Source organism: Mus caroli, unplaced genomic scaffold (genome assembly GCF_978045245.1).
Source record: "Mus caroli unplaced genomic scaffold, Mus_caroli_1 scaffold_6, whole genome shotgun sequence".
NCBI lineage: Eukaryota > Metazoa > Chordata > Mammalia > Rodentia > Muridae > Mus > Mus caroli.
The window spans coordinates 104981069-105008910 of record NW_028227261.1 but is presented as its reverse complement, the minus strand read 5'-3'; the positions used below and the strand labels follow the sequence as shown (position 1 = coordinate 105008910).

At 42.7% G+C, this 27842-nt stretch overlaps 2 protein-coding genes across 3 annotated transcripts in view; both read right to left on the bottom strand.

The window, feature by feature from the left end:
* The window catches only part of Grin3a (glutamate ionotropic receptor NMDA type subunit 3A), a 182290-nt gene that overhangs the window by 11312 nt on the left and 143136 nt on the right, over positions 1-27842 (bottom strand). The gene's annotated exons all lie outside the window — the stretch shown is intronic.
* Positions 6724-9915, bottom strand: Ppp3r2 (protein phosphatase 3 regulatory subunit B, beta). The gene is made up of 2 exons (XM_021160785.2): positions 9338-9915; positions 6724-9090 (listed from the first exon to the last, which is right to left on the bottom strand). Exons 1-2 carry the CDS (start codon positions 9844-9846, stop codon positions 9060-9062), a joined length of 540 nt encoding a protein of 179 aa, XP_021016444.1. The 5' UTR covers positions 9847-9915; the 3' UTR covers positions 6724-9059.

Genomic DNA, 27842 nt, shown 5'->3' with positions numbered 1-27842 from the left:
TCACTGAGGGCTGCTGCTAAGCACTGTCCTGTAGTGCTGCTTACACATGGATCTCACTGTGTGTCATCCCTGGAGTTGTGCAAAGGCTCCGAGTCTGGGCTATGCTTCCATTTTTTAGAAGCAGAGGAATAACGAAGTGAGTAGTTGGCTATGTGAAAAGGTTGAATAGCTATGAAAGAACCTCTTTCAGGAGCAGAGGAAGGATAGATTTAAGGAGAAAAGACCATATGCTAAATAATCACGGAAGTTAGACCTAGCAGGGAATGTCAGGACCCTTTAGTTAAAGGTCTGAATGGCTGCTAGCTGTTGAAATATACCAGTGACATACAGAAAGTTGAGTCTGGCCACAAAGTGAGGCAGCTGTGGAGAAAAAGGAAAAGGAGCATTGCCTGCTGGCTTTATGCGAGCAGGTTTACAGCTTAAGAGTTAAGGAAACCTACTATGAAAGGTTCTTGTATGACATAGTAATAGGCCTATGTGTGGTATCATCATTATTAATTATTATTAATAATTAGTGCTCAATATATCATTGCTACAGATACAGTGAGAACTACTTTTGGGTTTCAACATTTGAACCATAAACATTTCAGTAAAAACTCTGAGCCATACTTTTTTTTTTTTTTTTTTTTTTTTTTTTTTTTTTTTAAATAAGGGACTTTCAAGATGAGGAAAATGTAACTCACACCAGGTCACCTTGCCAATAAACACGCAGATCTTCTGTTTTCTTGTATATAACAAAATCTCATTTTTCTCATATTATCCCAATAGTTAATATGTTGTCTTGGGTTTATATATGTCTTTACTAAATTTTTTTATACCTACACATTTTTAGGCTAACAAAAGGTTTTATTTTATTTTATGTATATAGGTATTCTGCCTGCATGAGTGTCAGCACACACATGAAAGTGTCCACAGTCAGCAGAAGAAGGTGTTGGACCCCCTGGAATGGAGTCAAAGATAGTTGTTAACTTACACATAGGTGCAGAGAATCGAACCCTGGTCCTCTGGAAGAGTAACAAGTGCTCTTAACCTCTAAGCCATCTTTCCAGTTCTGTTTGTTATTTATTTTTTTGGGGGGGGGGTGGAGACTGGGATTCACTGTGTAGTCCTAGCTGTCTTCTTTATTTTTTAACTAGGCATTTCATAGGCATGCCAGAGTCTATATGTGTATATTCTTACTGTAATCTTATAATACTCCTTTAAATATTAATTATCTCCATTTCATGTGAGGAGCCTATTATGTTTCCACAAATCCAACACACTAATATGTGAAGGAAGCAGGCTGCAAAGTACAGGCTGACATCGGTGCTTTCTGTCAAATGAACCTCTCTTACAGGCATCCTTTGCTATCTGATTTCTTGCTATGCATTCTCTATAAAAAGTTGCCAAACGTTTTTATTCAAAAATTCAGCAGCTGAGTTGAAAGTACCCTGTACTTTGTCTGTGGGCATCAACACAAATGTTTGTGTCTGAGTCTGAGGGATAAGGGATAAGGTATAAGGCCAGAGCTGTAATTCAGCTTTTTTCCCCGTTGGTCATTGTGCTTGTTAGTTTTTGTCAACTTGATACAAAATAGAAGTACCTAATAGCATCTCAGTTGGGGAATTGCTTCCACCAGATTGGAAAAGTCTGTGGGAAAGTCTGTGGAGGGATTTGATTTTCTCCAGCCATGATTGATGATGGTGGTGCCACCACTGGGAAGGTGGTCTTGGGTTTTGTAAGAAAGCAAGTTGAGCGAGCCATGAAGAACAGATCAGAAAGCAGCTTTACTTCATGATTCTTGCCTCTGTTCCTGCTTTGATTTCCCTCACTTATATGTAATAAACCCTTTTCTCCCCCTTCATTATTTTATTACAGCAATGAAAAATAAATTAGGTTAGCCACGTTCTCTTAAATATGCTGTGCATTTGTGTGTGTGTGTGTGTGTGTGTGTGTGTGTGCCTGCACCCTAGTAGTAGAGCACTTGCCCAGGGTACATAATTCCCTCGGCTCCATCTTTAGCACAATAAATAAATAGATAAGTAATAAATAAATATCTAGGGTTAAATGCTTCAATGTATGCATCCATCTTTGGTGGATTATAATGTCACAGTTCCCACATTGTGCATTAGGAATATACACACATAGATGTCTAAACAAGAGAATTTTTGTAAAATTAAGAAATGCAGTTGTGGTTTTGAATTAAATGGGGGCGTAATTTGTGTTTTCCTGTGAGAATAATGAAAAATGCTGCCACCACCTGCACACACTGGTCATCACAATTTTAAGAATAAACTAGATCCAGATAAAGGGAGATGCCTCTAATTATCAAATGTGTGGTTTCTGCCTAGACTATGGATGCTTTCAGGAAAATGCAGAGATCAAGACTACCATTGTGTGTGTGTGTCCAAACGGTTTTGTGTCTTACTCATATGTGAACACTTGGAACAGCCATTCCCAAGCTTTCAGCAAGGAATGCCATTAGAGTATTTCATTCATCGTTTGAATCTTACGTGTTGCCGATGTTTCCATGTCCTTCTTCCCATTAACAGGCTGTCCATAACACACAGCAAGCACCCTGCCTCTTTCCTCTGGTTCTTTGCTCCCAGTTATTCTCCTCTCATTCTGACGTGGACTCACTGTAATCAGATGCCTCACTGTGAAGCATTATATAGTTTGGGGGATACTTCTCTCTCTGGGTGCAACTTCAATCCCCATTGCCAATCCTCATCTCTCTGACTGTAATTGATGACTTGATTTCAATTCCTTGCTATACTTACTTTTTAATCCAGATTTATGACTTTATATACTGCTGATATGCTAATGATTTCCAAGAAATAAGGATTTTATTCTTCAATTCTCTAGTCAAACTATTTGGTTATCCCAAAACATATCACATTTAACACATTAAAAGCAAACTCCTTCGAGTGGAGGTACCCTATGTGGATGGATAATACTGCTACTAGAAGCCATAAGCTAGTAAGTTAAATCCCAGTGAGTGGGTTACATCCCTCTGGGTGGTTGGTAAAGGTTGCTCACTAGACCTAGATGACTTATTGTCAAACACACTACACCCTTTGGTTTCAGGACATAGAGAAAACACTCGAAGCTGAGCAACACTTACTCCCTGCTAATAAGTTGATAGTTCTGCCAGGTGCTATTCAGGCTACTGAAAGAGAAAAGACTGGAGCTCGGATGCTATAATACAAATCTACTGGGCAAGAAGTGCCCATTGGTTCAATAATGGCATATCCATTATGCAAGCAATTATTTTCTAATACAAGGAGAAATATGTCTGGCACTGTAAACCTGATCAAAGTCTATGGGCATCTACTGTTATTATTTTACTAAGTGGACATGTTGTTAAGTTATCTTAACATTTATGTTTTTTACTTTTTGCCTTGGTCAAGGAAGTTTGTGCTTGTAGTGGGTGCTGGTTGACGCAGACACAAAATTGGTCAGAGTGCGGAGAACACTCTTGAGTGTTCAGCTCTAAGTGGGATAGCTATATCATCCTCTCCAAAACTCTGGAAACACAACCAAAGGGGAACTGGAAAAGCTGTAAGGGCCTGAGAATGAGGAGTGCTGTTGTGCAAGCCTTTTCTGTACACGCAATGGCAGAGATGGTTGCCTGGATAAGGCTGGGCTCATCAACATTCCATCTCGGATAAGTGAAGAAGTCACGAGGCTCCACCTCCTTCTTAGGAGCTGTAAGCAGTTTGAGATTACTGTATTCTTTTAATATAAAGTAATTTTTTTTGAGACAGAGTCTCATATTCTAGCTTAGGCTGTCTTGGAACTCACTATGTAGTTCAAACTGTCAGTTAACTCAAGGAAATCCTCCTGCCTCTATCTCTTGAGTGTAGGGATTACAGGCATGAGCAACCGTGCTTGGCCTCACACAATTACTTTAAAATTCTCTTTTTTCCCTCTGAACTAAGATAATTGGCACATATATATTATATATAATATACAAAAACATATATTTATATAAAATATTTTTTCTAGAGTGGTAAGCAAATACACACTATTTTTGAACAATTCTTTGAAAAATGATTTTTTTTAATCTCTAAAATTTAGTCATCTATTTATTAACTTCAATGGATTAAGTCTATTTCTTCTTTTATCATGATTTACTGTTACCAAAATGCTATGATAAATATTGCTGCAGTAAAAACATGTCTGTACCAATTTAAACGTGTTATTTTAACATACTTCCATGAGTGTGGCTATCAGGCCAATAGTTACAACTATTTTGGTAAGCAACAATATCTGAAATGACCCTTTAAAAATGGTAGAAACCAGACTCAGTGCCACCCGAGGTATGAGATATTGTAAAGCTCCCCATTCTCACAGCCTCACCAACCTTGTTTCATGATTAGTCTCTCTGGTCCCTGCCCCTTTCTGGTGCAAACATCAAACCCACGACTACATGTGTGTTGTGCAAGCACCCTGCCTCTGGCTGTACCCAAGTCCAGTTTGATTTAAATGTTGTAATTAGTATTATTTGGTGGTTGAATATTTTCCCTGCCTTTTGTGTAGATGTTTGCATTTTCTGCATTTATGAGTTTTAGACATGAGACTTAATTTGAAAAGCTATTGACTTTTTCCTTTCTATGTTTTCCCACTTTAGATTTTACCATAAGGTCTTTTATTTTTTGGATTTTATTCCATAAAAGTTTGGATTTGCATGTGTGTGTTTATTTTGTCTTCTTCGCAAACACCTATTGTTTCAATTGTTTTGAACAAAAATGTTTTGTGTTCAGTGGTGATTTGGAAGAATGTTGATCTTGTCAGTCTATCTTGAGTTTTTATGCTAGGGAACAGAGATATGTTTTCTTCAGGACCTTCAGTTTCGTCCCAATACTTCAGAAGCTTATACCCTAAAGGGTCAGTTACATCTTAGAAAAACCTGCATCCCTTTTAGCTAAATTTTCAATTTTATTTAAAATCCGTGTGTGTATGTATGTGTGTATGTGTGTGTGTGTGCGCATGTGTGCATGCATGTGTGTGTGCACGCCTCTTCACATGTTGGGATTAAAGGCATATACTACCATGCCAGGAAAATGGTTGGGTTTAAAAAAAGCTTGCAAAACCATATATATATATATATATAGTGCTTATGCATTATTTTTAATTAGGTATTTTCTTCATTTACATTTCCAATGCTATCCCAAAAGTCTACCCCCCTCCCACTTCTTGGCCCTGGTGTTCCCCTGTACTGAGACATATAAAGTTTGCAAGACTGATGGGCCTCTCTTTCCAATGATGGCTGACTAGGCCATCTTCTGATACATATGCAGCTAGAAACATGAGCTCTGGGGGTGGGGGTACTGGTTAGTTCGTATTGTTGTTCTACCTATAGGGTTGCAGACCCCTTTAGCTCCTTGGGTACTTTCTCCAGCTCCTCCATTGGGGGCCCTGTGATCCATCCAATAGCTGACTGTGATCATCCACTTCTGTGTTTGCTAGGCCCCGGCATAGCCTCGCAAGAGACAGCTATATCAGGGTCCTTTCAGCAAAATCTCCATTGCAAAACCATATTCTAAAGCTGCCATTATAAGCAACATAAATGCATCTGTATGTATTAGATTAAGCTCATCAGAGAACGTCCTCGCATCTACACAGCTTTACTGCTATGCATATGCACTGCTAGTTTTCACTACAAATAATTTAAAGGTTTTGCGACATAGTTTATAAGTCATAGTCATTGGTATAGGTAATCCTGAAAAGGATCCCAGATTTTGGGTATACAGCCTAGCATGAGTGGCAGCTAGGTCCTGTAGCATCTCACCCTCTCACCCCACTCCCAAATATCCAATATCTAATTCTCAGACTAGCAGCCACATTTCTACTTCTTGATGCCACTTCTAAAGCACGATTGACTTGGAATACAAACCAACTTGCTGAGGCAACTATTTTTCCTCTGTTTGGAAAAGAGCTATCTAGTGGCATGGAAACTGTAACATATGGTAGGGAGCAGACACAATCCATTAACACAGGATCATAGCAATATGTTGTTACTAATGTGTATACCTTTGGAGCATATTGCTGTTATCAGTTTAATTTAAATATGGTCACTTGTTCTTCGAGCTAAGATGAAATGGATGGTAGTTTAATATTATGTCAAGGGGCTAGAGTGATACCCTGGTAATTGACCTGAGTTCAATTCTTGGAACTAATGTAAAAGAACTGGGTGTGGCGGGGCAACACTTGTAATCCCAGAGTGGAGAAGATGGGGACAGGAGAGTCTCTGGAGCTCATCAAACAGCCAGCCTAATCTCAATAGTGACCCCAGATCCTGGTGAGATGCTTTCTCTTCAAATACAAGGTAGGTAGTTTCCACAGAACAACACTCAGGGCAGACCTCTTGCTCTCGAGTATACACTTGTACACTTGCTCATGCATACACATGCATCCATACACACACCACACACATACATGCATACTCACAGAAATGCATACACACACCACATACATACATGCATACACACACTTCATGTATGCACGCACACACTTTTTAAATACATCTATTTCTTTGCAATACATGATACTGAAGTGGTCTGGGCCTCTTGCTCATTGACAGTTAGTTTGTTAGTTCTTGGTTTCTCCTCTTATGAAAACTGGATTGAGGGCAGATTACATTAATAAGGTTATTCTGAATAATTTGAGACACATGAATATAGGAACTATAAAAATGAGATGAATTTAATATAATAGAAAGCAAACTCAGTCTTTGTGGCCTTCAATCTTTCCGTTCTTCTTACCAGGTTCATGTCCATGGACAAGATTGTCTCTGTCATTTGTAAAGCTGAGATGAGGGCACCCCCTCAGTGTTGATCAAATGACAAGTATGACAAAAGTTAGGAGCTGATTGCCCCGCTCACACCAATTCTTACTGTCACTCTAAGAAGTTGTATAGAACTATTGGTTGGTGAGAAATTGAAAGTTAGCTAGAAAAAAAAAAGCATTCTAACTTCAAAATCAATATAATCCATTTCCCCAAATATCTAGCCAGATCATTTTTGTTGTCAAACCAGAAACAACTACTCAGTCCAAAGTTTTATGTAGCTACGATATGGTTGATCAGGTAACTTATCCAGCTACTCCAAAAGAGTCTCCTTATTAAATATGAACAGCTAACTAAGTATACTTCAAATCCTTGGTCATAATTTCAATTTTTTTTCTACTGGAAGGTGTGCATGTCCAGAGCTGTCCTGTGGCTAATGGCTGTCTAATAATGGCTGTCCTCAGGAGATCTGTTTGGATGGTGTTCACCTTTCTCACTAAAATTTCCTCTCAGAGACAGATATGTCAGGCAAGGATGAGAGGCTCTCTTTCAAGTGTTCTTTATGTCTCAGGTTGAGAAGTGTGCGGTGTGCTCTGCGCATGCGTGGCGAGGAGGGACTTGGGGTCTGCTCCTATCATTCATTCCCTTTCTTGGTCAGGATTCCATAGATGTCCATTTAATTTCAGAACAGTGGTAGCTGGATATCAGGAAGTGAGGATCCAAGGACCCCAGGGTCCTTTCCACACTGGTCTCACAGATACAGGGAAAGAGAGAGGCAGGGAAGTCTGTATGCTTTACACATTTCTTCTCTTTGGGTCCTCAGAATAAACTTAGATGGAAAGACACGCAGGCCGAGGTGCTCATATTCACCTAACTCATAAGTGGTGTGGCTATACTGTTCTACCTGAATCCATACCCTGGGCTATTTGGCTCTCAAACTGTCTTAACTATTGGGAAATGTGTTTGACTCCACTGTTACAGGGATGGCATTATTTGTACAACCCAAATAGATACTTTCAAATGGAAAAGGAAGTATAGAGTCAGGGGTTCCTATTCCTTGTGGGTCTGAAGTAAAGTATAATATTTAAAGTTTTGGCCTTGGGATTAATGGGCACCTTGCCAGTAATGAAATCTGTGGATTCCCACTCCCCAAGACTAGTTGGCAGCTTCTTTAAAATCTGACAATAGACTAGGAGTAGTTAAGTGGTGTTCTTTGACTGAGTAAGTGCAGTAATTGTTTATTTCATTGTGTCAGTATTTGGAGCCTCAGGAAGCTTATTACAGGGAACAGTCTGTGAAATGGTAGATGCTAGCACATGGACGTCAGGTGTTCCAAGGACATCTTATACTCTACGAATTGGCAATAGTCTAAGGGGCTTCAGAGAGCTAGACACACTTATAGGGATAAACTGACTCCAAAACAGAACAGAGCTTATTCCTTTCTGTGCTGTGCTATCCAACACTGCTGATCTCAGGCCACCGACAAGAACTAAGTGACTTGACGAGAGAGTTGTGTAACATTTCTTGTCTAGAATCAAGAAGTTCAAGCACATCCAAGGGTATTAGTTTAATGATTCAGACATGAGGAACTCTGAGTTGGATGTTACAGTAGGAGAACCTTCCTGGGATAAGACAGCTCTTGGCTTCTCGGCTAGGGACCAGATCTGATTCTCAAAAGCAAACCACATTGATGTCACTAAGTTTCATTTTGCTTGGAATCTGTGTTTCTCATCGCCCAGAACAATGGCACTTCCACATCCTGGGAAAGGGTACATCAGCCTGTATCTTCTCACTCCACCCGGTGGGAAAATGGACTCTCCCATTCTCTCCAACTGGGTATGGGATGAGAGGACTCTTTCTGGGGAGGATGTTGCCCCATCTGGCCCAAATCCTGCTTTTCTGAACCTCAAATGCTGCAAAGCTGTTGTACCACGCCTGGTGGGCCGGCCAGGTGGTCCAGATTTAGCTGTTTTCACATGAACACTGAGGCTACTTTCTGGTGAACTGAAGCACTGAGACAGAATCTCCCGTTCAGACTTCTATCCCTCAAACATACTCAGGGATTTCTGGGTGCATCCTGCTATGGAGATATGTGTGCCCCAAGAGAGATTAAAGGACACTAAGCAAAGATAAATATATTTTTGCTAGTTGTTACAACATGAAGTTAACAATCTGTTAAAAGTCTGAATGCCACAGGGAAGGAGTTCCTAATACTCCACATGAGAAATGTTGTCTTCTCCCACATACACAACCTTGAGAAAGAAAGGCAAAGATGTACATTTTCTTAGTTTTAAGCGTTTAAGTCTTCTTGACCGTGTTCTCTAAAACAAAGAAAAAAGCATTTATAAGAATCATTTCAATTTCTGGTTTCCCTCCCTGCTCCCCTCTTTGTCTGTGTAGTCATTGAGAGTTGAATTAGCTTCCTGGGTGATAGCGGCAGAGAGAAACACTTCCGGGTTAGTGGGCTAGCCAGCTGGATATAGAGCTTGAAAGAGAGAAGGAAACTAAATATGTTGAGGGGAGCCCTTAAGCAAAACAAAACAACACGCAAACAAACACAAAACTCACACAAACACGACCAATTTCTTGTGGATCTCCATGGTTTTGACCACATCACTGAACTCTTCAAAGGATATCCGGCCATCGCCATCCTTATCCAGGACCAAGATGCTCTTGTCCACCAGCTGCTGCAGCTGCCAGTCCTTGAGGTTGTTTCCCACCATCATCTTAAGCACCTGGAAGAGCTCCCCATTGGAGATGAAACCATCATTATCCATGTCGTAGATTCTGAAGGCGAACCTTAGCTTCTGCTCTTCATCACCCTTGACGCTGAACTGGGAGGTGCCCACGATGAACTCGTGGAAGTCCACTTCCCCGTTGCCGTCTGTGTCGAAGATGTCGATCACTCGGCCCACCAGCGGATTCTGCTGCAGCTCAGGCAGCCTCATGAACTCTTCTATGCTCAGGGAGCCCGATTTGTCCAAGTCCAGCTTCCTGAAGCTTTTACCCAGCCTTCTGATCTCTTCCTGGTCGAAGTGGTTGCACAGCTCAGTTTGGTAGCTGGCCTCATTTCCCATGGCGAGGCGGTAGGGCTGGCAAAGGCAGCGGAGGGAGGAGACGGCAGGGCAAACCGTGCTACCGTTGGCCTGGCCAGCACGCGAGAGCACGAGGGTGGCACAGGTGGGCAGCAGGGAGGGAAGGTGAAACTCAGCTAGAACAGCAAGGCAGGAAATAGAGGCTGGAGGGGACCAGAGGACAAACTGGGGCTACCCAGGCGAGGGATAGCTGTAACTGGGCTGTCCTCTCTAATGCGGTTTCCCTTATAATTTCTTTTTATTTATTTATTTATTTATTTATTTATTTATTTATTTATTTATTTTTCCCTTATAATTTCTATCTCTACTGGAAATTATTACTCTTTCATCTCCCTTTCCCAAGAAATTTGAGCCTTGAGGGAATTAGAAACCTATCTAGATAGTTCACGTAGCTCGACAGACATTACATACAAAACAGACATATGTTAAATGGGGTGAAGCTAGCACCAGACTGCTGCTTCCTTTCCAGACCTGGTGTAACTGTCAGATAAAATGATAGTCCAAACACTGATATGAGGTGTATTACCCATAATTCTCCCCGGGGGAAGCCAGACTGGCATCCTCCTGGACCTTTTTCTTAAGAAAACAGAACTTCTTACTCAGGTATACAGACATCAATGTACTCTTGAGAAATTAAAAGAGAACCTTATTAATTCAGAACACTTAAAAAAAATAATCAGAGTTTCCTAGAACATGGCCTCTATTGCTCTGTGATTTATCTCACTGACTGTGGTCTGTCTGGTGCCTGGGGCGGGCTGGCTGTCCCACAGAGCACTTAGAGAGATCTTCTGTAGAGTATCCCAGTAATGTCTGTGTGTGCAGCTTACATTAGTCACACCCTCCTCCCTTGCTTCCACTAGGTTTGTTCTTTCAGCCAAAATTAATCTTTCTTTCCTTTGGAGTAGCAACTCCAATTCTCAAAAATGTATAAAAAAAACATGTGGTCCAAGAACAATCCAGTTTGAAAGGGACTTGGGAGAACTTCAGGGGGCTAAATCAAAATAAGGGAGGCAAACACCCACTCACTTCCAAAAAAAACCAAGGGCATTTCAAGTCTTATGTTCTTTAGTTTGGAAGAAGATCATCTGGGAGGTTACCAAGTGAAATTGCTGCAAATGAACCACTGGACATTCTACCATTAGGTTTGGCCATTTAAATTTTTTTTTGCAAGAAGATAATAATTGTGGTGGTTTGAATAAGGGTGTGGTGCTCTCTGCCCCACCCCTTATGGTTTGGCCTTTGGATACTTGGTCCCTAGGGGCTAGCATTGTTTAGGGAGGTTTAGTGGCTGTGGCCTTGCTGGAGGAACTTCCTCCAGTGAGGTTTTAGGTTTCGAAGACTTGTATCATCCCACTTTGCTCTCTGCTTCCTGTCTGTTGCTCAGCTTCCAACTTCCAGCCCCAGTGTCTAGAGCTACACCTGCTTGCTGCCCTGCCACTCCACTGTGATGCTGGTGGACTCTTATTCCTCTGAAAATGAAAGCCCCACATACATCCCTCCTCCTAGAGGTTGCCTTTGCCACAGTATCCATCATAGTAATAGAAAATTAGCTAGGCATTAGTTAATTCTAAAGAATTTAAAAACGTTTTAATTATGTGTATGTCTATGTGTAGGTATGTGTATGTGAGTGAAGATGTCTACGGAGGGGGTTGGGTCCTCTGGATCTGGAGTTGCAGATAATGGTGAGCCAGCTGATGTGGGTGCTGGGAACCAAACTCAGGTCCTCTGAAAGAGCAGAGCATACACTAAGGGCTGAGCTGTCTCTTGAGTGCTCGAATTGGCTTTAAAAAATTAAAACAAAATACCTTTTACCCAACCTAAGCTGTGATATTTTGCTGGAGATGCATTTGCTCTTATTTGCCTGTTTTCTAGTTGCTCGGAAAAATTAAAAGGGTATAATTTGTGTAAGAAGATTTTGAACTTGTAACGTTAAAGGACTGTCAAAACTCAATGTAATCTTCGAACGTGGGGGATTGAGGCAGGAGGATTAGGAGTTCTAACTCATTGTGTGTTACATAGTGGGACCATTTCAAGAAGGGGATGGGTAGAGATCACCTTAAATTATGATGTTGTAATCATTGCTGATCTCTAAACGCTACTCTCCTCTGCACTCTGCTTAATGCCCCTTCTAGAGTGCCAAGGTTTTTCTAGATGTGTTGGGAGTGATGGGGTGTGGATAGGTAAGCCCTGAAAGGACTTGATGTTAGTTTTATCCTATGAAAAGAAAATTGGGTTAATAGTACCTGGTGTAGGTTCATGTGGATTAGGGAGGAGGTTGGCCAATATGTTCACTGCTGTTTTTATTAATCAATTTTATTTTTATGTACTCTGCTACTATAGGGAACATCTAAAATTGAGAGTATCTGGGAGCCCTGGGCATGTTATCATACATGTACATTTATCAAACGTTTGTTAGAAAGGAGGTATAACAGATGCTAAGTCACCAGCACAGATGCTAAGTTTAGTGGATAACTTGGTGCATTTTCTGGTGTAGGTCACAGGTTGGCAAGAATGATCTCTGACTTCAACATCAGTAGCAGGGACAGCACAAATCTTTGTCCAGAAATTTCCAGTAAGAAGGCTGGGCCCAAAGGAGATGAACCCATATCAGTGGACATACCTCTACCAGAGAATTACAGACTAAGTTTCTCGAGACCCCAGTCAAGGAAGCAGACCTATGGCCACCCTACTTGCTCTGCTCTCTGTTCCTATGTCACATCAAAGACAGGTATGAAGACCTGAGGGATCTTAGGAAAGGTTATAGATCTGGTGGCCAAGACACAGAGGTAAAGTTAAGAAGTGGGGGACAAAAAGCTGAGGGCTGGATGAGCTACAGCTAGAGCTGGTAGCCTTTCAGAACACATGGCCACATGGGCCCTCCCTCCTACCTAAACCTTCTTCTGTACCCAGCAGGGGTGGGGAGCACAAGTGTGTTGAGCATTGAGGGGTGCAGGGTGAGAAGGCCTTCCAATGGTAAGGAAGTAGAATCTAGGGCAAAAGCTGTTTTCAGTTCCAGGCCCTGGAGAGGAGAATCTTCAAATGTAGGCAAGGCAGAGGAAGACGTAAGCTTTACTGAGTACCACCTGTATCCTTCCACTCAGCCAAAGATGATGGACAATCACATTGTCTGCTCAGGACCAGGAAGCTGATGGGAGAGACATGATGAGATACGAGGCAGATCAGATTTGGTCTTCCCTGAGAGACCTGGACAAGTCTGGTAGTCTGAATAAGAATGGCTCTCAAAAGGTCCATATGTCTTTGTTCTTCTTTCTCCACACACAGAAAATCATTTCTCTCACAGGAGTAAGATCCCTTCCCTGTAGCATTCATTATCAAGTGATATTTATTATAAATTGGAAGAAATGGGAATACTTTATACATAAAGATAATTCCAGGAATAAAGCTTAATTTTTTAAGTGAAAAAAAAAAGAACAAATAACATATATATATATCCTTAACTTTTGAACCCTATGCTACTGCCCAAATACTTCTGATATAATTTAAATCATGTCTGGATCTTGAATGCTATCTCTTTATACATGTCTCAAGTGTAAAGAAATCAGTACATTTATGTTTTTGAAAACCTACCATATTACTGAAATAAATATTAGTGAAAACTGAAAAAAAAAAAAAAAAAGGTCCATATGTGTGAATACTTGGCCTGGCCTCCCACAGACGTATACGCTTGAATTCTTCGTCCCCAGTTCAGTGGAACTGTTTGATTAGGAGGAGTGGCCTTGTTGGGAGAGGTGTCACTGGAAGCAGACTTGAGGTTTCAAAAGTGTCCTGCCATTTGCAGTGTGCAATCTGTCTCCTGCGCGTGGATCCAGACTCCAGTTCTCAGCTGGTCCTGGTGCTTGCTATCTTGGCTCTCACCATCATGAACTCTAGCCTTCTGATACTGTAAGTCCAGTTCAGTCGTGTTCTTTTATAAGTTGCCTTGGGCATGGTGTTTTGCTACCTCAATAGAAAACTAACTAAGACAACACAATAGGGGTAGGGACTTCCAGTTGCTAACAGTGGCAAACGACTGGCTCTTTATCACTCTTTGGGTGTGTCTCTTGATCACACTCATGTAAGGAGTTCAGGACCCCTGCCAAGCAAGACAGACCTAAGGAGTCAAGACAGTTTCATTTTGTTAACAATGATTGTGTTTCATCAAAGCCTCGGTGTGAACTAGAATAAGTTGGGAAAAAGAAAAAAAAAAAGACAGAAAAGAGGAGGAATGGACGGAAGGCCAGGTTGACTTCTCGGACGTTGGCTGCATTCTGCTGCGGTCCACTGCTCTAAGGACTTCCGATCATTAGCTTCGGCTCTTCAGTTCAGCCTCGGAGGACTTCTCATTTCAGGCTCATGGACCTCAGCAATGGTCATCAGACACCCACAGGTTCCTTACAGCCTTTCCCTTGCATAGTTCTTTGATGTTTTGCTGCAGCAAAGGAGCCATTAGTCAACTGTAATCTGTGTGTTACCAGGAGGCAGACACGGTGTCTGTAATCCCAGAGCCAGGAAGGCAGAGACAAGAGGATTCCTGAGGTCTGCTCACCAGCCAGCCTAACCTCCTAGGTGAGTTCCAGGCTAGTAATGGATGCTGTGTCAGAAAACTAAGGTGGATGCTGCCCGAGGAATGACGCCCCAGGTTGACTTCTGGCCTCCAGCCATACACAGGCATGTATCCACCTGACCACTCAGACACATGAACATACCTACTGCCTGTGCAATTATTGTGATGGGAAGATTAGGAGGTTTCTGTACAGAGAAATGTCTTATGAGGAGAAATGCAGTCACAAGAATTAGCTGATTTAATGATTAGACAGACACTGTTGGGGAGATGGTGCCACTTCATTTAAGTGCTCCCAATGTACAGAAGGGTTCCTTTTGGTCCCTGCGTTGTAGAGAACTCAACACTGTGGTGAAAGCTGGGGTAGTCAGTCAATGTGAGGTTGGGTCCCCATTGCTCCACATTTCATAAACTCTGTAGTTTGGCACTGTAACGGGATTCCGGCCATCCCTTCCATCTTCTCCAGCCATTCTTCGTCATTCCTAGTCATTTTCACGAAAAGCACCATTTGTTCCTTGTTCTGTGTATCACTTCGGAGTGTGTGGACTGTAGTAAATTAAGAGGCTTGATTGATTGACTTGGAAGGAACCGGAAACCCCATGGCACGTCTGTTTTAACAAGGCATTTCTCCTTAGTTTCATGTCTCCTCAAGGATTTTCAGATTAAGAGCCGTGAGACGATCACGTGCATACACAACTGACAAAGAATTGGAAGCAATGAGGCTTTGTCTTCCACGCCATTCTGCACATCAGTCAGGAAAACCGGCATCCGAGCAAGATGACGTATGCTATCAGATTCCTAGAAACTTTGCAGGAAGTCCTGCGCCTCTCCCGGAAGTGCTTCTTCTGATGCTACCTGGAGCCACACTTAACAGATCACTATATTGGTTGCTGTGAGCCACAGTGTTGTGTGAGGAACTGCAGCTTAAGTTGTAGCGTAGGCACTGAGCTCAGACTCTCATCTGAGTGTCAGGTTCTCATCAGCAAAGAAAGAAAGAAAGAAAGGAAGAAAGAATGAAGCTAGAGCTTTGTTGGAGATGCATGGGTATAGAGGATACCTTCCAGAGGGAAAGTACTTAAAACACATCTAAAATAGTTGTAGCACACACACCATGGGCACTCACTGTATGTGTCTGTCTGCTTTCCTTTTTATTTTTTTAATTACAAATTCTTTTCTCCCTTTCCTCCTTCCTGTTTTTGTCTCTCTCTTTCTCTTCCTCCCCCTTCCCTTCCTTCCTTCCTTCCTTTGTTCCTTCCTTCCTTCCTTCGTTCCTTCCTTCCTTCCTTTCTCTCTCTCTCTCTCTTTTGTTCTTTTGTTCTTTCTCTCTCTTCCTCTCTCTCTCTCTTTCTTCCTTCCTTCCTTCCTTCCTTTCTTCCTTCCTTCCTTTCTTTCTTTCTTTCTTTCTTTCTTTCTTTCTTTCTTTCTTTCTTTCTTTCTTTCTTTCTTTCTTTCTTTCTTTCTTTCTTTCTATTGCAATGTGGGTTCTGGGAAAGGAACCTGGGTCATCTGGAAAAGCAGCCAGTGCTAACTACTAAGACATCTCTCTACCTTTATTTATTTATTTATTTATTTATGACTTATGCTTTTATTTTATTTGAATGTCAAGCTTAAACTCATTCAACACATCCTACAGGCTGGCTGTGTGCCACATAATGAACAATGATGAAGCCACAGGTGTGCACTATGATAAGACACAGCCATATGAAACTGTGGCTTTGAACTTATAATGAGCTTACAGAATGAAATACTGCTCTGAATTTAATATCAGTATGCTTTTCTAACTCCCATTGTTGTGTAACGTTTTATCTATGAGGTAATTTTCTAAGAACTTTTTGTATATAAAAAGGCTAGGGAAAAGAAATAAAGATGATGGGTTGGTGGCTTGGGGGGCTCTTCTCTGCTCCATCCATGCATCCAAATGTATGCATGTCTGTTTGTTTATATGTATGTGTGTGGGTATATGTGCCTTTATGTAACTATGCATGAACATTTGTGGGGCTGAGTGAGACAGGTGGCTGGGCCTGGCTAAGGTATGTATGTGTGTAAATGTATGTGTATCTATGTATGCATGTTTGCCCATATAAAGGATTTAATTCTTTTCCTTTCCTTCCTCTCTGGTTCACAAAGAGTTAACCAGCCTGGTCAGTGAGGGGCTCCTGGCTGCCTGGTCAGAGATGGGAACAATACCTACCTCCCCATGTTAAGCAACAGGTGTTAATCTGTCTGAAGCCATGGCTTCTGGCCCCAGAAGGACCAAGAACCAATGAGAGTAAATATTATTAATACTAAACAACTTTTACTTTTGCAAAACCACGTTTTGCACCTCCTTGCCCTCTGATGGCACCCCACCCCCCACAGCTACTTTCCAGAGAGAACTGCTCAGGCAGGCTCCCCAGCATATATTCAAGAAAATCAGAAATCATATGCTTGGCTTTCTTCTGTCATTCTGGGAAAGTTTTTAAATATAAGTTCAGACGTGTATAGTTTTAAATTAAAGTTCTTGCTACTTAACAATTCTCTGACCTCTAGCAGAATTAAGCATTTGATTCATCATTCGTTTGGAAAGTGAGATGATGGTTGCTGACTCATAGACTCTTCCCCAGATTAACTAAGGGAGGGCATGGAGAGCAGGCTCAATGCCTGGCACAGAATTGGTAGAAGTGATCATTTCTGCCTACGGTAGACTTGCCTGAATATTTTAATAGACTATCAGAAAACTGATGACTAGTTGAATATATGTGTGTTTCTATGGATGCAAGTATTTCCCGAACAGCTAATGGGTGAGACAAATGCAACAGTTGCCTAAAGCAGGCATGTAGGGTGGATAGCTAGAAAATGATCACATCCTGAGACACAAAGGAGCCTCTCTGCCATGAATTATAGATCAGAAATACCTGGTACCCAAAGAGTCCATTCTAAAGGGAACTTTTATTTGGAAAGTGATGCTACAGAGGAAATAAGGAGTAGAAGAGGTTAAGTAGATGTTGTTGGAATAGGTAGGCACTGCAAACAGAAGAAACACATGTGCAAAGACACTGGAGCAAGGGGAGCAGGCAGGGAGTGGGCACCTAAAGAAGACTGCATATCTAGAGCAGGGAAGTGAGGGGACAACAGTGACATCAGGTGGACTGAAATGAAGCCCCACCATGCCCCAGGCATTGAAGAACAGGCAGTGCTTATTCAGTTATTTCTTACGGATACATTGATCAATTGATCATGTTTCAATGTGCAAAGCACTGATGACATCCGGAGGCCATCCCTGTTCAGAGAGATTATGGACTCCTAAATGAATTAAAACATTAGAGCATTGTAGCAAATTGAAAGAGATGATATAAAATGAAAGATAACATCAAAGGAGTGAAGTGTTCTTTTTTTTTTTTTGGTAATAAACAGGCAATTCTTCTTCTTCTTCTTCTTCTTCTTCTTTTTCTTCTTCTTCTTCTTCTTCTTCTTCTTCTTCTTCTTCTTCTTCTTCTTCTTCTTCTTCTTCTTCTTCTTCTTCTTCTTCTTCTTCTCCTCCTCCTCCTCCTCCTCCTCCTCCTCCTCCTCCTCCTCCTTCTTCTTCTTCTTCTTCTTCTTCTTCTTCTTCTTCTTCTTCTTCTTCTTCTTCTTCTTCTTCCTCTTCTTCTCCTTCCTCTCCTCCTCCTCCTTTTGCAAGATATGTTCAATCCTGCTAGACACAAGGTAGACAAGTGTCACAGCTATAGACGTGGGAACTTGGATGTCATCCAGGTGCCTTAGGGTGAGTTGACTTTCAGTGCTGGAACTGGAGTCCCAATTAAAGAAGCTGGCTTGCTCCCTCTGAAACCTGCAGGGCCATTCTTCTCTTCTTCAGAGGCCCAACTGAAGAAGTAACAAAATTCTAGGCCTTTAGGATGAGGCTTGGGAATGTGACCTTTGTGACTCATTGCTCCAAGGTATGCTAATCATACCTTGATAGCGACATTCCTTCCTCCACCTACCTGCTTCCTGGGTTCAAAGAGTGTTCATTCAAAGAAAGTCACCCTGACCAACGCCGGAAACTGCCATGCAAATGTGCTATAGTTAGGGGCTCTTAGAAACTGAGAGTTAACCAAAACAATTACCAGGTATTCTCTGTGACTCCTGTGACTTTACACTTCCTTGTGACTCTTAACTGGTATCTTTGGTATTTTTCCAACAACGCCCTCCCCACTTCCTTGAGTTGTGGTTTCTTCCTTTAAATACCCCCTTATACAGCTACTCGGGGCGCCATAGTCCTCTACCCCTGCGTGGTGTATGACCATGGGCCCGAGAACGCTCTCGAATAAAAATCCTCTTGCAGTTGCAGCAAGACCGTTTCTTGTGGGTGATTTTGGGGTGTCGCCTCTCCTGAGTCAGAACGTGGGAGAGTCCTCACGTTGTGGGTCTTTCATTTGGTGCATTGGCCGGGAAACGCGACCACCCCTCACACCCAAGAACCGACTTGGAGGTATGGGGATCCCCTCTTGTGTGTGTGCCGGCCGGTGTCTCTGTTTTGAGTGTCTGTTTTCTGAAACGAACATTGGAACATGTGCTTGTTGTGTTGGGTTGTTTGTGTCTTGTCCTATGTTTCTGAAGCATGGCGAAATCTGAGTTCGGATCCATCTTAGTTTATTGAATTTGTGTCTTGGTTTTCGGGTTGCGAGATCGTGGGTTCGAGTCCCACCTCGTGCCTTGGTTTTACACCTGGCAGAGTGAGGAACAAGTGTGCTTCTCTGGTTTTGCTCTTCTAGGTAGAAACGGATGCTGGTGTTTGTAGATGATGGGGTGATGGGGTCTGAAATGCGCGCGGTCGGTATTTGCAGCTGTCCTTTTGGGCCGTAAGGACCGGAGGACTGTGGTCGGCAGACGTGCTAGGAGGACCACAGGCTGTGGCCCCGGGGGACACCCTGGGAGGTAAGGAGAGCCAGGGACGCCTGGCCGTCTCCGGATCGGTCAGAGGGACCGAGTTCTGTTGAAGCGGAAGCTTCCCCCTCCAAAATCGTCTTATTCTTTTGCCTGCTTGTGGAGGACAAAAAAAGGGTCGAATGTGTCTGGATCTGTTGGTTTCTGTTTTATGTGTTTTTGTGTATGTGTTTAGAGCTATGTGAAAATCTAGAAAAACAAAGGTAATTCTCATAGGTGCTTTATACCCTGACTAGAGATAGTTTACACCTGAGATGTGAGAGAATGGGTTTTGAAAAAAAGCAGTACTCTCCGACTATCTGGAGATAATTTGGTAAAAAATAAAATAAAATAAAATAAACAGTATTAATTGGTCTTTGGGGCCCTGCACCTGTAGTTAGGAATCTAGTGTGGCTAGAGAAGCCCTGCTAGGAGCTGATTATAAACGCTGCTCTTATAGGGACCACCAGCTTCTCAAGTTCTTAAGTTCTATGGTAAGGGAACAAATGGCTGTTTTTCCTACAAAAATCTCTGTGCTTGTGATTATTGGATTCATCAGGTGACAAGGTGCTCCTCTCTTGAAATTACAGCTAGAAAAATTAAGAATTTTGTTTGGTTTAAATGAACAAATGTATGCGGCCATTTCATTTTTATTTCTAAATAGTTTCAAAAGTATAAATATGTTTTTATATGTCTTGGTTAAAGATTAGTGGCTCATAAGTTATTAGTTATGATTAAAAATTTATAACATTGGTAACAAAAAGTTGACTTAAAACTGGTAACTCTGGGTTAGAGTAATTTAGAACTACAACATGCAGCATGAGACAATCCATGGGAACAGGTCTCTAAAGATACGCCTAAATTGAGTAATATTCTATGTAATTCTTATCCTAGAAATCCGATTTATAAAAGATAAGATTTAGGGTAGTGTCTTTTTGAAGTATTGGCGGCTACACCTTCTTGTGTTTGTGTGCAGGAACAGGCAGCCAAAATTTATAGCAAGTAATGTTTTTAGAGTTCATTTTTAAAGAAAAAACTAGATTGTTTTCACTGTTAAAATTGGGTTTTGCTTCTCAAAATTGTGGTTGTACTCTTATGTTACAAGAGAAATTAAAGGTTTCTCCCAAATCGCAGCCACCAGCCAATTCGGCTCCTCCAAAATCTATGAAGCCTCCTGAGTGGCCTAGTCCACAACCTTCCCCTTATCCACAGCCTCAACCCCAGCTGCCGAGGGAACCCTAAACCCCTCGGGGTGTCGAGAGGCGGACCACTGCGGGTACATGGAACTGCAGAGCACAGAGTCCGGGCGGACTCTGGTGGACCCGCCCAAACTTTAAACCCTTCAGTACTGGTCATTTTCCTCTGTTGGTATTTATAACTGAAAAACTAACCACCCCCTTTCTCAGGATCCCCAAAGCCTCACAGGGTTGGTAGAGTTCCTTATGTTTTCTTATCAGCCTACTTGAGATGATTGTCAACAGCTGTTGCAGATGCTCTTAACAACCGAAGAGCGAGAGAGAATTCTGTTAGAGGCTAGAAAAATGGCATGGAAGCCAATGGCGGTCTACACAGCTACAAAATGAGATCGACATGGGATTCCTTTTGACTCGCCCCAGTTGCGACTGCGACATGGCTGAAGGTAAGGAGAGCTTGAAAATCTAACGCCAGGCTCTGGTCTCCAAGGTGCCTCAAGATGGGCCCACTAATTTGGCTAAGGTAAGAGGTAATGCAGGGGCCGATCGAACCTCCCTCAATGTTCCTTGAAAGACTTATGGAAGCCTTCAGGCAGTTCACTCCCTTTAATCTTACCTCGGAAGCCCAGAAGGCCTCAGTGGCCTGGCTGGCCTTCATAAGGCAGTTGGCCCCCGATATCAGAAAGAAGCTTCAGAGAAAAGAGGGAGACAGTTAGGCGATCTAGTGAAAGAGGCAGAGAAAGTGTGTGTGTGAGAGAGAGAGAGGCGGGAGGCAGAAGAAAGAAAAAACAGGAGGGATCGTAGACAAGAGAGAAATTTGACTAGAATCTTGGCCACAGTGATAGGAGAGAAAGAAAACGACAGGATCTAGACAGGAAACCTGGGCAACTGAAGACCGAGCCTCAGCTAAAAAGGCTCAGCTGTGTCAAACTGAAGTTACTTATTTGAGAGACACCCTTCAAGATGGGAAGTAGTGGCTAACTACACCAAGGCAAGTAAGAAAATTCTTGGGTACTGCTGGCTTCTACAGACTCTAGACACCTGGGTTGGCGACCTTAGCTGCCTTGTTGTACCTCCTAACCAAGAAAGGAGAGGTGTTTTGTGGATCCCGAATTGCCAGAAAGCCTTTAAAAAATTAAAAAGGCCCTCTTGATGGCCAGCCTTTGCCTGACCCAACCAAGCCTTTCACTCTTTATGTGGAAGAGAGATCAGGGGTCGCCAGAGGAGTTCTTGCTCAGACTTTGGGACTTTGAAAAAGGCCAGTGGCTTACCTAACCAAGAAGTTACACCCTGTTGCCAGCGGGTGGTTTTCTTGCCTGTAAGCTATTACTGCCATAATCTGCTTGTCAAGGATGCTGATAAGCTCACTCTGGGACAGCAACTAGCTGTAATGGCATCCTACGCTCTTGAAAGCATTATCTGAAAGCCCCCTGACTGATGGATGACTACCAACGCTCCTGTGACACATCAGAACTTTTTGTTGACTGAACGAGTGACCTTCGTTTCATTCCACCTGCTGTCCCACTGTGTGAGACTGCACCTACTCACCACTGCGCTGAAATGATCTAAAGGATCAGATCAGCCTTGGCCTGAGGGTTCGAGCTGGTACACTGATGACAGCAGCCTCAAGGTTAAAGGTAAGCAGAAGGCGGGGACAGCAGTATGGTGGTGGACAAAAAGCAAGTGATCTAGGCCAGCAGCCTCCCTGAAGGGACGTCGGCCCAGAAAGCTGAACTTGTGACTTTGAGACAAGGTCCATAAATGGCAAAAGGAAAGTCAACAATGACAGCAGGTATGCTTTTGCCACTGTACGGAGCAATATACAGACAAAGAGGGCTGTTGACATCTGCAGAAAAAAACCTAAGATGCTATGGCTAAAAAAAAAATCAGATGGCAGATCTAACCACCAAACAGGTGGCCCAAAGAGCAATAATCCTGGCAGTCAAGGAGCCTAAAGATTATTATGACATCAGAGAGACCAGCTTTAGATACACCCCTGAGCACTATCAAGTTTGGACAGTATTTGATCCACCTGGGGACCAAGAAATTCAAAGGTGTGGTTAGGTCCTTTGACTACTATGTTACAGGACTCTCTGACTTGGCAGAAGAAATAGCCAAAAGCTGCAAGGCCTGTGCTATGACGAGGTAGAATTTACAGAAATTAAGCCAGCTAGATATTGCAACAAGTACTTGTTAGTGTTTATAGACACCGTTTCAAGATGGATAGAAGCTTTTCCTACCAGGACTGAAGATCCTAAAAGAAATCTTCCCAAGGTAATGGACCTGCCTTTGTTGCCCAGGTAAATCAGGGACTGGCCAAGATATTAGAGATTAGTTAAAAGTTACATTGTGCATACAGGCCCCAAAGCTCAGGACAGGTAAAGAGAATAAATAGAACCATTAAGAGACCCTTACCAAATTGACAGTGGAGACTGGTGCTAATGATTAGATAGCTCTCCTACCCTTTGCTCTTCAGGGTTAGAAACACCCCTGGACAGTTTAGACTGACCCCCTTATGAATTACTGTACAGGGGGCCCCCTCCACTGGTAAAAATAGCCTCTGTACATAGTGCTGACATGCTGCTTTCCCAGCCTTTGTTCTCTAGGCTCAAGGTGCTCCAGTGAGTGAGACAGCGAGCAAAAAAGCAGCTCCAGAAGGCCTGCTCCAGAAGACCTGCTAGACATCTCCACGCAGAAAACCTTGAGACTCGGGTGAAAAGGCCCTTATCTTGTACTCTTGACCACCCTACTATCTACCTTTATGAGACCCCTTTTGATTTTGCTTCTGCTTTTAATTATAGGTCCATGTGTGTTAAATAGGCAAGTCACCTTTATTAAAACAAGAATTAATGCAGTGTGGCTTTTAGTTTTGAGATAACAGTACCATGCCCTAAAGGATCAACTATGTCAGGGAGAAGATAGTGTCTAGTTCTAAGATTAGAACTGTTAACTAGAAGAAGGGGGGAATGAAGAAGTAACAAAATTCGAGGCCTTTAGGATGAGGCTTGGGAATGTGACCTTTGTGACTCATTGCTCCAAGGTATGCTAATCATACCTTGATAGCGACATTCCTTCCTCCACCTACCTGCTTCCTGGGTTCAAAGAGTGTTCATTCAAAGAAAGTCACCCTGACCAACGCCGGAAACTGCCATGCAAATGTGCTATAGTTAGGGGCTCTTAGAAACTGAGAGTTAACCAAAACAATTACCAGGTATTCTCTGTGACTCCTGTGACTTTACACTTCCTTGTGACTCTTAACTGGTATCTTTGGTATTTTTCCAACAACGCCCTCCCCACTTCCTTGAGTTATGGTTTCTTCCTTTAAATACCCCTTATACAGCTACTCGGGGCGCCATAGTCCTCTACCCCTGCGTGGTGTATGACCATGGGCCCGAGAACGCTCTCGAATAAAAATCCTCTTGCAGTTGCAGCAAGACCGTTTCTTGTGGGTGATTTTGGGGTGTCGCCTCTCCTGAGTCAGAACGTGGGAGAGTCCTCATGTTGTGGGTCTTTCACAACTACTGAGACACAGTAAAAAGATTCCAGAGGTAGGGCCCAGTGGGAGGTCTGTTCACTGAGGACACGGTTCTTAAAGGGAATGGTGAGATCTCACTCTCTTTATCCTGCTTGTATCTCAGCATGAAGCAAACAGACACATTCCCCATCTTAATGTGCCACCTTACCATAGACCCCAAAACAACAGGGATACCCCATGATGGACTGAAAAGAAAAAACCCCAAATTGCAAGTAAAGTTTTCCCTGTGACAAGATGATGGCCTTAGGTGTCTTGTCACAGCTGTGCAAGGGTGACCAGCTGGCAAGTGGACTTGGCTGGCAGCTGCTGGAACCCAATCTCATCCCCTCACAGCCCAGGCTTTCTGTAGGTATCTATTTCACATGGATATTGTCTTCTGATAAGGATACTAGTCATAGTGCGTTTGGGGCCCACCTCACTATATTGTAACTAAATATCAAGGTACGTCTCACAGGTGGATTTGTATCTTATATGCAAACCAGACCACACTCTGAGGTACTGTGTGGTTAAGCCCTCAGGAATGCAACATCCCTTTGGAGGAAACAGTACACTCCGCAGCTCTAGGCCTGAATTCCAATTGTCTGGAAGGACAGAGGTAGGAGTAGTAGCGATGATACTCCGGACTGCCCCGGCCTCCTTGACCAATAATAGCTCTATGTTTAGATGTTGCAGGGAGACATTTCTGTTAAGGGCTCCAAGGCTCCTCCAAAACATTGTTTCCTTGTCTAGTATATCCCTCAAATCCCACTCACTCACACTGCTCACACGGGGAAGAAGTGTCCTTAGGACCCTAACAGTCTGACCCATCCTGCCAATAGTCCATGCGGATCACGCATTTCTGCCAGGCAAAGCCATTTTTTTTCTGATGTTTTGTAACACCTCACTTTAGCCACTAGGTGGCACTCGTTCCCCACCTCCTCGTTTTGCTTTCTTCAAGCTGGACTCTGCAGAACCTGGAAGCCAGGGCTGTCTGTACAGAAAGTAGATGAGGGAGGAGATGCCACCCAGGCTTCAGTGCATGGAAATCTGAAAAAAGAAAATGGGAGGAAGGCTGTCTCTCACAACAGCTCTAATCAGTTTGAGCACTGTTCAGACCTGCTAGTTGCACAGTAAATGACATTTCATAAATATTCATTAGTTGGAGGAATTTAGGAGAAAAGCAGGAACTACTAACAGTATGTGGTCTTGGGTGTAATTTATGCCTGAGCCTCTCTGGAATGCAAAAGAGGAGACCCTTATTCCACAAGATCTGTTCCTTTGCTCATTAGCGAGGTGAAGACCACACTTGCTGGATTGCTGTTCCTTGTATTAGAATCCAAACTACACTAACCAGAAAGCAGCAGAGGAGCAGCCCTGTCTTTCTGCAGTCGGTTGGGTGAGGGGAAAAAAAACCCGGCTGAAGGCTTTCCCCCAGAGTACTGAAGGAAATAGCTGCTATTGTTTGCCTAGAAGTGTTTTAAGTGCTATTGTTCACATATAAGTGCTATATGGTTTGTATAACCTTTCTTCATGCTTTCTCTTGGAAACCTGGAGGCAGAATTGCAAAGAAGGGAGAGAAACAACAGCACCGTAGTGTGAAAGCTTATTCAGTTAGTTCATACCCAGGTGAAGGTTCAGAATCAGGGGTTTCGCTCCCCACCATTAAAAGTCATCGGTTTCACTTGGAAGCAATGAGGTTCTCAGCCCCGGAATTGTAAGAAGTTTTGGACCCACGCTTGTCTGTATTTGGAGGTGTGAGGGTGACTCCTAGATAAGACAACTGCAGCGTCTTCTGGAAAGTGCTCTGCTGTTTACTAAGCTGTTTTTTCTATGCACGTAGTTTTTATTTTCAATTTTAGCATCTATTTGTTGTTGCTTTGTGCTTATTATTTTATTTTTAAATTTGTAGATGGCTTCTTCCTGTGTAGCCTAGACTGGCTTCAAATGCATGATGCCCCTGACTCAATTCCTGATTCCTAGGATTATAGGCCTCTCCTACCACCATGCTTGGCTTGGCCACAGCTGTGTGCTTCTTTAGGAGCCCAGAAAGTGCTACCTGGCTAGGTTCCACCTGACCTTATGCTTGGCTTAAATATTAAACCTAATTACTTAGACTATTACAAAGGACGTACTTATCTGGCAAGGTGGCTTCCTACATGCTCAGGGTTTCAATTTAAAGTCATCTGCAGTCATTAGCTCTCTCCCTCACTATAACTTTCAACAGGTTGACTAGAAGACAGATACTTTAAATTGAAATGGGAAAGGGAGAGTTGAGAGAGGCAGAAGGCTGCTGAACTGTGACATCCCTGTCAAGAACAGAAGACACCGCTCTAAAATCCACCTCTCCCACCGTCTCAACCATTGCTTTTAAGTTGTTAATATATTAAAGATTAGCTGACAGGGATGCCTGGAGATGTGACCTGTGGGATCTCCTTTGGCTTTCAGTGTAGAGTTGGCTGTGTTGGTTCCTTTTCTCGTTGCTGAGATCAAGTGCCTGGCGAGAAGCAACTTAATGCTTTTGCCTCACAGTCGGAGGGATACAGTCCCTCCTGGCCTGGTGGCAGTGGGAAGAGGCAGATGTTCCTGCTGTATGTGTAGCCAGGAAAGAGAGGCAGTCAGAAAATGGGGGGCCAGAGCACAAAATCTCAAAGCCTGTTCCTAGTAGCTTGTTTCTTCCGGGGAAGCTCCCCTTCTTCAGGGTTTTATAACTTTCTAAAATAGTTACCACCAGCCAGAGACCCCGCAAACACACGCAAGAGCTCACAGGGGACACTTCACATCCAAACCATGGCATCCGACTAACCCTTCTTTCTCTTTCCAAAAGCAGACAGAAGGACAATGGATCTACTGTGGGGAAACTGGACCTTTGTTTTGTTTTGTTTTTCTCAGTGAGCAAATACCAATATTTTAGCAGTTATTACCATAAACAAATGCACAGTTTGTGGCTTTGGGAAGTTAGTCTGGCTCATGGACAGAAAGGCTATCCATCTTAGTATCTTCTCTGTGTTCCTGCTTCTTCCGTCTTTAGCTGGTTAGGCCAGGATTCCTCTAACAATTCTCATAGGAAACTACTGCTTTTCTTTCTTTCTTTTTTTTTTTTTTTTTGACACACTACATGGATCTTTTATTTAAGATGAGGAAACCAATTCAGACGAGTTGCAAATGTCACATAATTGGCTCATGGCCGAATCCAGACAAATGTATAAAGTACTGTCCATACTCAGCACCTTCCACATGTCATGATGTTCACATACATCATCTCTTACTTCTAAGCTGGAAATGCAATAACATCTGTATTTTCAGAGGGAAGCAACTCAGAGAGGTGAAGTAATCTGTATTTGTGACATCTTAATGCACCCTCCCCCCTTTTTAAAAAAAAATATTTTTGGTTGTGAGCCTAGTCTTTAATGGCTGAGCTGTCTCTCTAGCCCAGGTAATGCACCTTTCTAGATGTGGCTATTTCAATACCATGATTATTTTTCTTGTAGATACCCATAGGGTGCTCCTAAATGAGAACCTTCAGATAAACTTCAGGTTTTAAAATTGCCTCCAAGGAAATTTAACAGACTGTCACTTTCCTCCTCCCTTGAAGACCCATCCCTTAGAGGACAGCATCCGAAGCTTGGGAAGGTCAAGGACAGGGGAGGATGTAAGGTTGAAAGGCCAGGTTAGGGCTAGTGGTCAGGAGGATGTGACCGAGAGATGGAGGAAGCTCAGGAAGGGGCAGGCAGAGATTCCAGTTGCTTGATAACAGGAAGTTAGAAGGGTAGGGAGGTGGGATGGAGGAGCTGGAAGGCATGATCAAAATACATTGTATGAAAACAAT

Bases quoted from the DNA above. Each gene is read 5' to 3' on its own strand.
- Ppp3r2 (XM_021160785.2), bottom strand. From the start codon at position 9,846: ATGGGAAATGAGGCCAGCTACCAAACTGAGCTGTGCAACCACTTCGAC. The intron at 9,091-9,337 runs GTGAGTTTTGTG...TCTTTGTTTTAG, and splicing joins AAGAAATTGGTCGTGTTTGT to AGAACACGGTCAAGAAGACT.